Source organism: Pygoscelis adeliae, unplaced genomic scaffold, assembly GCF_000699105.1.
Source record: "Pygoscelis adeliae isolate BGI_AS28 unplaced genomic scaffold, ASM69910v1 Scaffold106, whole genome shotgun sequence".
NCBI classification, from domain to species: domain Eukaryota; kingdom Metazoa; phylum Chordata; class Aves; order Sphenisciformes; family Spheniscidae; genus Pygoscelis; species Pygoscelis adeliae.
The window spans coordinates 3079808-3094114 of record NW_008824939.1 but is presented as its reverse complement, the minus strand read 5'-3'; the positions used below and the strand labels follow the sequence as shown (position 1 = coordinate 3094114).

General features: G+C 39.0%; 1 protein-coding gene across 1 annotated transcript in view; it reads right to left on the bottom strand.

Moving 5' to 3' along the window:
- Positions 1 to 1065: 1065 nt before the first annotated feature.
- Positions 1066 to 14307, bottom strand: part of XIRP2 (xin actin-binding repeat containing 2) — a 61939-nt gene continuing 48697 nt past the window's right edge. Inside the window, exons 7-11 of the mRNA XM_009325447.1 lie at positions 11599 to 11706; positions 11203 to 11275; positions 10415 to 10548; positions 3651 to 3784; positions 1066 to 2656 (exon numbers count right to left, since the gene is read on the bottom strand). Of these exons, the coding sequence (XP_009323722.1) occupies positions 1066 to 2656; positions 3651 to 3784; positions 10415 to 10548; positions 11203 to 11275; positions 11599 to 11706 (2040 nt within the window). The remainder of the gene's footprint in view (positions 2657 to 3650; positions 3785 to 10414; positions 10549 to 11202; positions 11276 to 11598; positions 11707 to 14307) is intronic.

The window sequence follows — 14307 nt, the reverse complement described above, 5'->3', positions numbered from 1 at the left end:
CACTCTGACAAACACTTTAGTTTAAAGTAATTATCGCATGAAGCATTTCACAAACTGTTTAAGGGAAATCGTATGTATAAATTCATATTAAAAAAACTTCACAAAATACTTTTTTGTAAAGTGCTTTTTTATTATGCATTGTCAACAGTTAAATGATATGTTGCTGTTTCATGCAAGCTGGAATAGTGTTAAGAGAGCAAATGTTAATCCATAAACATGTTAAGGAAAAAAAGTGCTAAATCTGCATAAATTTGTACAGGTTTAAATAAGAAATTGGAGAGCTGCTTCAGTTAAAATGACTTTGCATTAGTTACTGAAACAACCACTAGTCTTAATTGCCCAGTGTTCCTAAACCTTGTTCTAGTTCTGCCTAGGATGTTTGTTTTTATCCTGTATTAAAATTTACAGACTTTTTTTTCTGTTATGCAATATAATGCCATAGTAGCAGCTCTAGGAATATAGAAAAACAGTACTATTCACCAACCAGTTGTGGTTACTATTCAATAATGAGTCCATTTCAAATTAAGTACTGCATGATATTGCAAAAAAAAACCCCAAACCAACCCCCTCCCTACCAAACCCAACCAAATGCCAAATGTTCTAGTATGAGCTAACACAACAAATGTACATAACACGTCATGGAGTAACATCTCAGTTACAATAACAATACATACGAAAAAACCTATGGAAATTTTTTTTTTTGTTTTGTGCACACCAGGTGCTTCACATCTTAATTTGTTACAAATGATAAAGAGTAAAATTGAATTACTATGTTTCTGCAGGACAGTCATGTAGTAAAATATTTCTTGCAATGTTCAGGAACATAGAGAGACAAGTTGTTGTAATTACAGACTGAAAAACCTCTACTTTACGCATCTTCATTGCCTTAAATATAAAGTAAGTAAATAAAGTCTGCGTAATTGACAGTATATAATACAAATTTTCATATGTAATCTCTGGATATTAAATTCTTCAGGAAGGACTATAAAATAACTGGACTGAAGAAATACCTATTTATGACTTACTTTATAATGAGTGACAGATGTAGCTAATCGCTTAGCTGTTTTATTCATTTTCATCATAGAATCTATGTCTTTTAATTTGTTCTTCTACAGTGAACTGTTTGAACTTGATTTTCTTGCCTTGGAATGATGGACCAGCTGTATATCTTGAGCTCAGTAAATCTAAGCTTGTGTTTATGTCATTCTTTGACGCTTCGATTATTTCACTTTCTTGACAGGCATTAATATCATTCAGTTCTGTATCATAATTCCCATGTTCTGTTGAATATGGGCTGCAGGACTTTTTAGTTATGTCTACAGAGTCTATTAGACCACAGTCTAAAACCAGGTTGTCTTTTTTAAGAAAAGATGTTTTCAGAGTGTCAGATAAAATAGTATTTAAATTTTTGTCATATTTTGACTCTTCTCCAATGCGTACCAACTCAATATCAACAGGGAATGTTGTATTAGTTGCCTCCTTTAAAACTAATGTGCTATTAGTACAAGACTTCTGCCAAGTGGCATCTTTATTAAATTGAGCAAGACTATTAGAGGTAACAGCATCTTCATCTTTTGAGTTCTGTTCATCCCGTGAAACAGCTACAGTATCACTAGAATAGCTCTCGTGAGATTCATACGTCTCAAATATTTCTTCATTTCCAGACCGATTTTCCAGCTTTGCAAAGGCATGCTGCGATACAGTGCAAATTGCATGGCTTAATGCTGTCATTGGCTTAGACGTAGCTGAGAGAGTTGTTTCCTGCCTACGAATGTTTAGATGTAAAAAAGTGGCATAATTGTTATTGTTATTGTTATTCAAGCTGAATTCTTTATGATTCTTTTGTACTGTTACATCATCAATGTTAGTAACCTGTACAACTTCTGAATCACCAGTTTCGTTAATTTTTTTCTCTCGCTCCTTCCCAGCACTATGCACAATCACATTATCACCTTCATTAATATCCTTTCCACTTTCCTCCCTATTCTGTGATCCTCCTGTTTTATTCAGCTTATCTTGCACATTCCCAGCTTCGTCATCTTTTCCCTTATTGCCTGCTTCATTTTTCTTTGCTTTACAGGTATTTGTAGCTTCTTTTTCAGACAGAGCGCTAAAGGATGAGTGTTGATTTTGTCGTGCATTTGCAGTGTCATTTTTATTTTGCTCTCCCACAGCATTTTTCTTCTGAGGGTCCTTTTTATTGCCCAGAGGTTTATTTGTATGTAAACTAGAACCTTCTTGAGCAAGACCTTCTGGCGGCCACTTTGGCTTATTTACTTTAGCCACTTCCTCAACAGAAAATGTTTTCTTAGGTGTTGCATCATCTGTTGAAGGCGGCCATGTCATCTTTAATTTACCTCTTTCTGTGGATTTTTTCAAATTATTATCCAAAATATCAGGATGTATACCTTGAGTACCTGAGTACAAGTCTTGATCAATTTCAGTAATTGGTTTAGGATCAACAGGTATGCTATTAATGGGATGTGTTTCTTCAGCATGAATATTGCCAACTGAGCTACACTGATCTTTAGAATTCCATAGTTCTTTATGCTGCTTGTGTCCGAAGCCTTCATCATAATTTCCTTTTGATTTGAAAAGTTGCTTAAAATGGGGTTTACAATATATTTTTCCGTGGAGAGATGCATAATTTCCCAAGCTGCCGAATGGAAGAAAATTTGTTTTATACTTTCACATATCATAAATCTACTGTGAATTTTACGTTTTACTTGGTATTTCAAATACCTCTACGTGACAATATATATAAAGAAAGGAAGAGCAAAAAGAGAGCAAATTCACTGTATTGGCCAATTCTGACCACACACGCACGCAGACAAACAAAAAGTATCTAAAATCTTTCATTGGCAGTTCCCACACAATTTCCAAGTCAAAATGAAGGAGGAGAGTCATGCTTTGCAATTTAAGAAAGAATATAAACTTATTCAGTTGTTGTACAGCATAAGCTTCAAATAGGAATGTTTCACAGCACTTTGGGGTTGTTGGGACCTTTTTCTTCATCATATTAAAGACTGAATCCTCTATTTTTCTACAAAATAGGTGGAGAAAATACAGTGCCAATTTTCTTTAGCCTTTGTGCGAATTATAGAAATTTGTGTTTAATTATATTTGGATTCTGCTCCTAAAAGAAGTAAAGGAAATGTGTGTAACTAACCGCAAAGGTGTTAAAATCAGAACTGTTAGCCTTTGCGGTCTGATAGAGCAATAAATGCTGCATTTCATGTAAAGGTTGCAAGAGTGGTTTGCTAACGCAGAGAACCACCATCATTCATTTTATGGATGAGGAAAAGTGAGAGAAAATTTGGTCTGTGTTCAGATGTCTTAAATTCCACCCAAGTTTCCATGTCTACTGCTTCCTGTTCATGAGCTCTCCCGAAGGTCTGGAACAGTCAGTAGGAAGTAACATGCAGAAGAATTTGGAAGGTACTGGGATGAAGCGGTTCTTTAGAGAATTTAAAGGACTTGTTCCATGTCACAGTGCAGATGTCAGTAGCAGAGAAGAAAAGGGGAACCCGGGTTACTTCCCTGCCAACCCAACATCCTACAGGCTGAATAGCCCAGTTGAAAATAATTTCAATGGCTGTATTTATATTCAAATGCAGAGTTCTATGAGTGAACATGCAGTTACTTCTTACCTTAATTGACTGCCACAGTGGTGACATCGGAAACATGATTTATGAAAATTCTGCTTGTCGGCAACTAGGCATTCCATTGGGTAAACTCTCTGTTGACAGAGTTTGCACGTTTCGTTTTCCTGAATCTGCAGTTTCTAGAACCACATATTAAAAAGTTATAAGTTAGTTTAAGCCACATATTATGATTTATTTTTAACTGTACCGGTCCATATGTTTTGTTAAAACTGTAGTTTTCTTTATCCATTAGCTGGTATCTCAGCTGTCAATTTTAGGGCTTCATTTTTGTTCAACTAACAAATTTTCACTTTTGAAAGCGAAAAAGTACTCACCTTTCCCTTTTCAGAAATCCATACATTTGAAAGGACTATTCACTTCACTACACCAGGGATAATAAGTCTTTATTTTGTGAAATGAGATAGGATAATAAAAGACTTACTAGTATAAGTGGAGTTGAGTATAATGTATGTATAATCTTTGAATCTACAATGTGATTTAGAGATCAATAAACAAAGGGCAGATGTTTGAAATTCTGATGAGGAAGTTTTACTTAATCATGCCAAAAGCACATCAAGGAGCTCCTCTTCTGTGGTAACCTGCAGACGGTACACTCATATGGTCCAGATATGCTGTGGATGTAATTATTTGTGATTTTTACAATTTTCATTTTCAGACCTGATACTTTCTTCAGTTAATTTTTAAGACTGAGTTAGCTACAATTATATTAGCTAATTCTATAAAATCATTTCTTTTATGAAGTATAATTATAAAGGAAATTAGTTCTCTGTAAAGTACAAAGCATGAGTAGAAGGTTTATTTCATACCAGTAAGGGGCAGAAGGAAGTAATGGAAAAATGCATGCTGCTTTTCTGTCTTGATTTCTGAATTGCTATGAAAATCGTACTAGCAGACAAATACAAATAGAGTGGACCAAATAATTGCTTGTATAAATATATCTCCATTGACAATAGTAATGCTCCTTGACATCAGCAGAAAATTTGGCCCCTTCCAGCATTCTGTCTGTTTTTTGTTTGCCTGCTGGTATTGATTTTATGGCAATTCACAAATCAAGACAGAAAGTGATGTAGATGTTATAACTACAGCTTTAGTTGCCACATATCTCTAGTGCCCATAATGAGAGCTGTGAAAAATGCTGAAAGAAAAATATCTTCAAAATAATGTAGAACTTGCAAAAAGAATAAACCACCAGTAAAAACAAATGAAAAATTGCCCAAAGTTTGTTGGTCATGAAATAGAAAGCCTCAAATGTAGCCTCGACTTAGTCTCCAAACGGGCTGACAAAGAGAGGCCGGGCAGGTATGGAGTGCAGTGTTCCGGACATGCCTCCCGCCTCACTAGGCACGGACTGCTTGTGGTTGGCGGTGTGAGCCAAACATAGGGACTCGGCTTCATATTCTTAGGTATGGAAGTATTCTGAATGTAAAGAGAGGGGAGAGGGAAGGCACAAGCTTTGTGATACGGAAGGGTGTTTGGGAGGGGGAAAAAAGGTGACATGTCTCCTGGAAGACTGTCTTGCTGGATGGTTACATTTTATTTAGTTGGATAGTTGATAGTGTTGTGCCTCAGAAGGCAACAGTCGAGAAAAGAAAAACAAAGAGAAAGAGGGAATTTAAGGGAAGTTTATGCCAAAGCAACTTCTAGGGCTGAATAGTGGAGCCAATATTCATCTTTATGAAAATTAATCATGTATTGGGTGTCACTGGCAAGGTTTTGGTAGCTGGGGGGGCTGCAGGGCCAGCCTCTGTGAGGAGAGGCCGGGGCTGTCCTGTGCTGGACGCAGCTGGTTCCAGCCGGCTCCAGCGGACCCACCGCAAGGCACAGCTGAGCCCCTCGGCCAAGGTGGTGGTGCCTCTGGGAAAACGTATTCAAGAAGGGGCAAAATGCTACACATGCAGTGAGGACTGAAAGAAAAAAGTGTGAGAAACAACCCTGCGAACACCAGGGTCAGAGGAGGAGGGGAGTAGGTGCCACAGCAGAGATTCCCCTGCAACCTGTCAAGGAGACCAGGGGAGCAAGTATTTCCCTGCAGCCTGGGCTGGAGCAGATATCCACACTGCAGCCTGTGGAGGACACCACGCTGGAGCAGGTGGGTACTCCCAGGAGGAACTATGGCCTGTGGAGAGACCATGTCGGAGCAGGGTAAAAATGTGAGGAGGAAGGAGCAGCAGACAGGGACTGGTATGGACTGACCCCAGCCCCCCATTCCAGCCCCTCGTGGGTACTCCCAGGAGGAACTATGGCCTGTGGAGAGACCATGTCGGAGCAGGGTAAAAATGTGAGGAGGAAGGAGCAGCAGACAGGGACTGGTATGGACTGACCCCAGCCCCCCATTCCCCATCCCCTCTGTGCTGCTGGGGGCGGGGGGAGGAGGTAGAAGAGTTAGGAGTGAAGGAGTAAAGTTCAGCCTGGGAAAAAGGGGGCAGGAGGGGAGGTGTTTTAGTGTTTGTCATTGTTTCTCACCATCTAAATCTATTTTAATTGGCAATAAATTAAACTAATTTTCCCCAAGTCAAGTCTATTTGCCTGTGAAAGTAATTGGCAAGTGATCTCCCTGTCTTTATTTTGTCCCATGAGCTTTTTCATCCTATTTTCTCTCCCTGTCTTGAGGAGGGGGAATGAGAGAGTGGCTGGGTGGGGGTGTGGCACGTCAATCCACCACACGTGAACAATCCTACTGAATCAGTGGCAGAAAGGCTAGTCTACTATTTGAGATCATCAATATTTACCAGATAGAAGAGATCCAAAATGAAATCCAGAGGCTTGACCATATAGAGAATTCAGTGTCCTACTGGTACTGGGTATTTCTACTCACTTTTAACATGCTTAAGTATACTGAGTCTGTCTGGGATGCAGTTAATTTTCTTCATAGCAGCTCACATGGTGCTGTTTTGGATTTGTGGCTGAAGTGTTGATAACACACCAACATTTTAGCTATTGCTGAACAGTGCTTGCACAGCGTCAAGGCCTTTTCTTCCTCCCACTCTGACCCCCCTCCCTGCCCCAAGTGAGTAGGCTGGGGATGTGCAAGAAGTTGAGAGGACACAACCAAGACAGCTGACCCCAACTGACCAGAGGGATATTCCATGCTATATGACATCGTGCTCAGCAATAAAAGCTGAGGGAAAGGAGGAGGAAGAGGGGACATTCAGAGCCATGGCGTTTGTCTTCCCAAGTAACTGTTGTGCATGTTGAGGCCTTGCTTTCCAGGAAATGGCTAAACATCTGCCTGCTGATGGGAAGTACTGAATCAATTCCTTATTTTGCTTTGCTTGCGCCCCAGCTTTGCTTCACCAGTTAAACTGTCTCTACCTCCGCCCACCGGTTTTCTTGATTTTTGCCCTTCTGATGCTTTCTCCCATCACTGTGGGGGAGTGAGTGAGCGAGTGACTGCGTGTGGACTTAGCTGCCAGCCAGGGCCAACCCACCACATTAAGTATTTTGTTGGACCACCGCCGGACTGTGCCTCATTTTACAGGATCACAAGCTACTCATGTTTAATTCTGCTCCTAGCATGAACAGAGGTAGCACCTTTCTCTTCTTTGTGCACAGAGCTGGGAAACCTAAAGCAGAGCTTTCTGTTTAGGAGTTATGAAGGTACAGGAGCGTTTAGCTTTGTTCTGCCATTTCCATTCCTGTTCAAGCATCAGCATTCTGGTCATGTATTTCAAATGGCTAAAGCTATGGTAACATCTGGTTTTCCTACAGGATCCCATCCATATTCAGTGCCCAAAATAGATGCACAAAAGAAGAACATTGATGTTCATCATGCAAAAGCATATGTAATATTTTCTAAGCTTCAAATGCATAACTTTGCAATCTAAATACTATTTTATTATCATTGTTAAGTAACACATGCACCATGAGAAAGAAGGCATGTTTTATTCTCAATGTTTACTTCGTATTCATATGTAAAAATTCATGTATATATTCACATACTTCATATATTTTAAAAGTTTACTTCAATATGAAACAAATAACAGGCTCAGCTTTTTGAGGGACACTGAGTGGCTCCACTCTTTAGTGATATGAAACCTGGACTCTGACATCATGTAAATGGGTTTGCTGCCTTAATTCAGACTAGGGCTGTATCAACTGGTAAAATTGCCCAGGAGGAAATAGTAGAACAATTTTTAAAAATGCATGTCAATTTGTAAACTGTTTCAGTAATTTTACTCAAACAGGAAACCCACTGAAATGTAGTTCACTTTGTCTTAAGTCACATCTTGTTCTTTAATAAACTAAAAACAGATGTCCAGAAAACATGACCATTGTTTTATCTCTAGAACTATTTTATACAGGCAACATTTTACCTCAGTTAAGATGATGTTGCATTAATTTTAAGTATGAGAAGTCAGGTGCATTCTGTGCACATTTTCTAGCATGTTAATATTTCTCAAATACAACAGTAATTTTAATTTTAATATCTATTTTTATTTTAGTATCTATTTTTATTTTTATTTTGCTCTATATAATTCTTCAGGATAGCTCTCGTGGCGTTGATCCCTGTAATGGTGGAAGAGATAGTAGCTAGAAGCTTTCACAACAGTTCCTGTGTCTTCAGCTTCTCAGCCTTCTGGTCTTCATGGAGATCTATTTGAATTCCTACGTCGCATTTTTGTACTACTTGCTTATCATTGCCGTCAAATTTGGAATCAGAAAGTGTGCTTTGCTGTGGTGTTACAGGGGCTGCTGCATCTTGTGTGGGACCTTGATCTTGCTTGTTTGGTTTTTGTGATGATGTTTCAGCTGGACTTAATTCCTCTGAATCCTCTGTGTGCCAAGGCTGTGTTTCAACTAACTGTTTTGCCTTGCGCACAGCACTGCTCATGTTTTCCTCCACTGAGATTCCACGTACCACTTCAATTTCCATCAGGTCTTTGCTGGTCACAGGTAAAGGCTGCGTTTCGAACGTCCCGTGTGCTATTCTGAAATGCCTCTTTTCAGTGTCTTCTCTATGGACAGCTTCATTCTCCAGTCTTTGGCCAAAGTTGTCTCTGGTAACAGACAATGGCTGAAGTTCAAAATACATTATGCTTCTCTTCACACTTCCTCTAAGCTCTTTCAGCTCAGACCTCAGCTGCAACAAGTTAAGGACAACCACTGGGTAGAGCTGCCCAAGTTTATCCATGTTCTGTGCTTCCAGCACGTGCCCCAGAGTCTTTACAGCACCACTAGAAACTTCTCGGATGCGAGTGTCATCTGTTGTTTGTTCCTCATCGTGATAAATTTTATTCGTAGTGTCCAGTGGCTGCATTTCAAACATCCACGTGACTGCACAAACACCTCGTCTAACTAGTGCAAGAGCCTTGCCCATAGTTCCTGCAGAGCCTGGAGCATGTGCACGCAGTGCATCTAGAGGCTGGGTCTGAAACATCCAGGCTATGTATTTAACATTTCCACCTGCAATGGTTTCCTGGTCTGCAATGCTTCTAGCTTTGTCTGGGTCTGGAGGGTCACCTTTAATTGGAACGAAAGGCTGGTTCTCAAAGACCCATCTTATAGAGAGGACCTCTCCTCTCTGGATTTCATGTCACTCTAAGCATTGTTTTTCTGGTCTTGTGAACATCTGAATGATGAAGGCAAAGCCAGATCTAGCCTGCTGCACATCTGACATCATATTCCATGTTTCAGATTCACCAGATAAAATATTAGAAGTCTCATTCAGGTAGTGTTTCTCTAGGCATTTTCTTAATTGTGCGTGGAAACGTTTGTATAAATGTCTTAGTTCACATAAATTGCCTTGCTTTGAGTACAGATCTGTGGAGACAGTGGGCTTTGTTGGAGAGCTGGATGATTCAGTGGCCTGGGAAGTTGCTGTAATTTCCAATGGAGCTTTCGCATAAGTAGTGGAAAACTTTTCTGTGCTTCCATGTTCATGGGATCTGGAGCAAATCATTGCAGAAGTAGCAGTTCTGTCCTGTTTTTTCCTTGGTGTAGAAGTTTCCTGTAGTCTGCTTGCTGAAGTAGTAGCAGTAGAAGATGAACTAACTGTTGAAGGCAATGTAATTTCCTGGTACATATTTTCCATCTTTAGGGAACAAAAGTGGTTGGTTTATTTTTAAAGTATAGCAACATAGAAAACAATTTTTCTATTCTTCACAAAAGCTAGTTCTGCAAGGATCCAAGCAATAGGATTATAAGAAGACCTGGAAAGACACAATCCATCAGCTATTGCTCAGAATGCATAAAACCAATCTTTTGAACGAAGAGCTGTGCTATTTGCACCATAGAATATATGTGAAAAGAAATGTGGAAATCATACAAAATGCAAAATGATGATTGAGCAGTCTTAGAGTTTTTTGCTGCAACAAATGCAGACTTAGCATTATAAGCATAATGTAAAGTTATGCTGTGGCTTATGCTCGTTTTCATTTCTTCTGAAAGTGACATTTTCTATGCTCCTGAGAATCTGTGGTGACAGAAATTTTACATATTTACAGATTCAAAACAAGGAAAGAGGAGACTGTATTCAGCAGAGGGGGACAGAAATGCAAAAGTTTTTCTAAAGGTCTACTTTTAATTGTGTTTGTCACATACTGTAAGTACTTGTTGAGCCTTTTAACGTACTTCATATTATGTTACGTGCACTTAATTCCTAAAGTCCATATATTCCCACCACTTTCATAGGTTACATTTTTGATCACAATTAGTCAAAATAGAAATTCAGACTGCATGATGGACCAATGTTTTAACTTCACCACTTCTAATTTGCATAAAGAAAGATCCCTCTTATTAAAAGCACAGACCTTTGCTTCTTTTGCAGGTGTTGCAGTCTCTCTGTCAGCATGAACAGCCTTTTCCTGAGCTGTCCTTTCAATCTGCTGTTTTAAAATCTGTGTTACAGTCTTTGGGAGCTCTTCGTTCTGAGCTGCATTGATTCCTGCAATGGGAAGAAGAATAAAAAAGATCGTTTTTCCTCCACCCTGCATTTTACGAAACTGATTTTATCAATGAATTATAAAACATTATTACATTAGAAAATTTGTACTTAGTCTTGCAGAAGTCGAGAGAGTCACTTGATCATGAACAGAAATCCGTAGAGACAATGACAGAATAGTCGTTGAGGGACATGTTATCACCTACTGTTTTGCCATACCTGAGTGGTGTGGCAGGGCTAAAGGTTGACTGGGGTCTGTGAGAGGATATAATGTGTAAATTCTAATACCAGGACTAAACTGCAGCAGCAGCAGTGTCTTAACGCTGTGGTCATATTCTGCAGGGCTATTCTGTTCAGCTATAAATTGAGCCTTTCTCATCCACAATTTTGTATATACATAGGCTCGTGTTTGCCTGTTTTCAGACAATTCAAGTCCCCAGTTCTTTTAAGCAACTGAGCGCATATTTAAAACCACTGAAAGCCACCTCTCCATACTGAATTCTAAACTCGTTTAAGTCCCATTGAAGTCAATGAATGTACTTTGCTGAGAATTCAGAGCAATGTACATTTTCACGTTTGTATGCTAAGAGCGGTACATTTGTGCGAGTAGACATTTGCCATTGCTCATTTGTGAGCCTTTATTCTCATGCCACTTACCTGTTTCATCAGTGTGCTCAATGAATGTAGAAGCCATTTTTATCTCATGAGTAAGTTGCTCGCGATGAGAAACCTGTGCACAAAACCTTCACTTTACTACAGGATTTAGTGCAATATGTCAGAATTTTCCATACTTCTGCAACTGTATTTAAAATGTTACATCAAAGAAAAATATGAATGGAAACCTAATTAATTACCATGTTAAAACAATAATAAATTAAAAACACTTAATAAAACACCTTTAAAAAAAATATTATGCACTGCCTAATGAGGGAGGCTATCAGCAGAACATCCAGATCTTGCTGTACCAAGTGGTAAAGGAGGAAGAAGCAAAGCAGATATGTATCAGCATCAGTATAATTGTCCAATGACTTAATTATTAATTGATATAGTTACCTCTTGTATTTGAGAGGCTTCCATTTGACTTTCTGTGGAGGTCATTTCATTGCACTCAGCTTCCCTGGTGCTGCTTGATACTGTGTGCTGGCTGCTACTTGACATTTCCTGAAGACAAATAAAAATAATTGCACATTAAGAGCTAATAGTAAACAGGATTTTTCTTTTTTTTTTTTTTTTTTTTTTGCCTGTGAAGGGCTTTCACAAATAAATTCTAGAGTAATGGTGTAACTAGAACAATCATTTTACAGCAGAGTACCGGTGTTATTATGATTGATATTTGTTGCCATAAAAATTGGAACAGGCTTTTTTATAACACAGAAGATGTCCAGGCATTTCTGTTACTGCAGCCAGATTTTGACCAGCAGATATGGAAAGCTGCATGAATACGTACAATGTATAATTGGACTGGAAGGGGACGAAGGTGACTAGGAAGGCTGGTTCTGGCCTTATGTGCTGTGCCATCACCTTGTTACCTATCAGCAGGCATGAGGCTAATGCAACTTTGTAAAGGGAAGCATAATAATATGTCTATATAAGAGATGCTGACTTCCTGCATATGCTTTATACAGCTCTTCAAATGCAAAAATCATGCTGAATTGCAGTTGTGAAAAATATGACCCATAGGCTAACCAGAAGATCCTATAAAATATACAGGCTAGCACTGTATCTACAAGTCTGACAACTGCAGTGTAATAAACAGACCATACAGCTGAGTTTAAAGCACTGTCTGAGATGTCCGTGTAAACTAATTTCTGAGGTTATCTATGTTTAGTTCGACTCCAGGTTCTGGCAGTGATTTGTTTTTTTATTTAAAGCCTGTCACAGAACCTGTGTTACATCACATTACCTGTGTCCATGGAGTACTTTGAGATTTAGTGATTAGAAGAAATAAATCCTAAGGATTGGTATTATTAAGATATCAGTTCTGTGCTTCCTCTCTCTTGCACACTAGCATGCACGCAGAGACATCTGACAAACAATTTCACTCATGTCAAATTACATTTTCTTCTTCCTTTGCGAGAAGGAAGCTTAGTTTCTACTGATAATTAGTTTCTACTGATAATAAGCTTTCAAATGAAAGGAGCTTCTGGTCCCTCCAGCCAGAGCTTCCCAAGTGTTCAATGTAATGTGAATGTGAATGGAGGCAGCACTGTGTTTCTGAGATTGCTGCCATACATCTACAGCAACAGAGAGCTGTAAGCTTCCTGCATCTCGGATCCTGGCACCTCCTTGAAATCCAGCTAATTGTGGGGCAAGAAATTAGCTCTCTCCCTTCATCATCCCATGACAAAGCATGTATTTATGGATTTATTCCACCTTCAAACTAAGGAATGCTTACACTGCTTGCATCTCCACTAACATTTCTGCTGAATCAGTGTAGGGGAGCATCCACTGCCTGGCCCATAATTTCTGCCATACAGCAGGCAGCAAGGGCTCGTAGGTTCTATGGCAGACAAACAACGTACGTCCCCTTTGTGGGCTTTAGGAATTCTCTTCCACCTCTGTGCTGCCAAATCATCTGTTTCAACTATAAGATGAACTAAAATCATACGAACAAAAGGTAGACTAAATTTTCTGATTACTGGCCCAGTAAACGCTTCAGTGCATTACCAGTATCAAAATTAATCCTGTCTACCACAAAGTTTGAACTGTCAAAGTGAGGTGAGGCTTGAGGAGAGCAAGTCAGAGCATGGTTTACACTCAAAAGTTCTGTATGTGTAACAGTTGTGAGGGAGCCGCACAACATGAGGAGACGTAGAGCTAACCCCGTTACCAAGTTGAAAAGAGGCAGTTCAAAAAAAATGAAGTGCAAATTTTTCCATCTGTTCTCTGTTTAATGACTATGAGTAGGTGTATGTAAAATATGCCTTTTCATTTTATACGGATATGCTTTTCAATATATTTATGCATATATATGATTTTTTCATTTAAGATATGCTTTTCTGTTCTAATGTGCATGTTTTAGATATGTAAGTCAAGCTCATTACTGGAAAAGCTCATTCATGAGACACGAAATATGTTCATGATGATAGTCATTATATGTCCTTTGAATGGTGTGGGGTATTAAAAAGGAATGTAATTAGGCTTAATGTAGTCAGGAAGCAAATCTAATCTGAATGTCACTGCTGCTTTATTGCTGTAACTTAGGTACTGCTTATGAAGTAGTTGCCATACTGCAAAAGATTATAATCGTTTAATGCAACAGCTATGGCTGTCTAAAATGCAGTGTAAACATTATGGGCCAGATTTTGACAATATAATTACATGGCCTTGCTCTGGCATGCAGGGAGGAAGAGGAACTTGGTGGTTCTCATGTTTTGTGTGTCTGTCAAGATGGCTAATTGAAATTCCAGTGACAGAGGGTCAAATGCTGCTTGTTTATTATTCCAAATAAGTTGAGAGCGTGAAGACCTGTGATTTCATCCCTCCTCTGTAGTGGCCAACTGTTGGATATAGGCTAGGATATCCTGTAGGTAGGATTAATTTAGTCTACTCAATTAGAGTTTGTGGCATGTTTTGTAGACGCCATAGATTTTGGAGAATATTCTGTAGAATTATTTGATGGTCTGCATGGGATAAGGTTGCTCTTATCTTATTAAGCAGGGTAAGTCGTGCCTCCAATGCAGGACTGTGGCTGAAGATCGTGATCTAGATTTAATACTGGTTAAGAGTTATGCTTGTGGGAACTTGATCCCTTTATTTGTT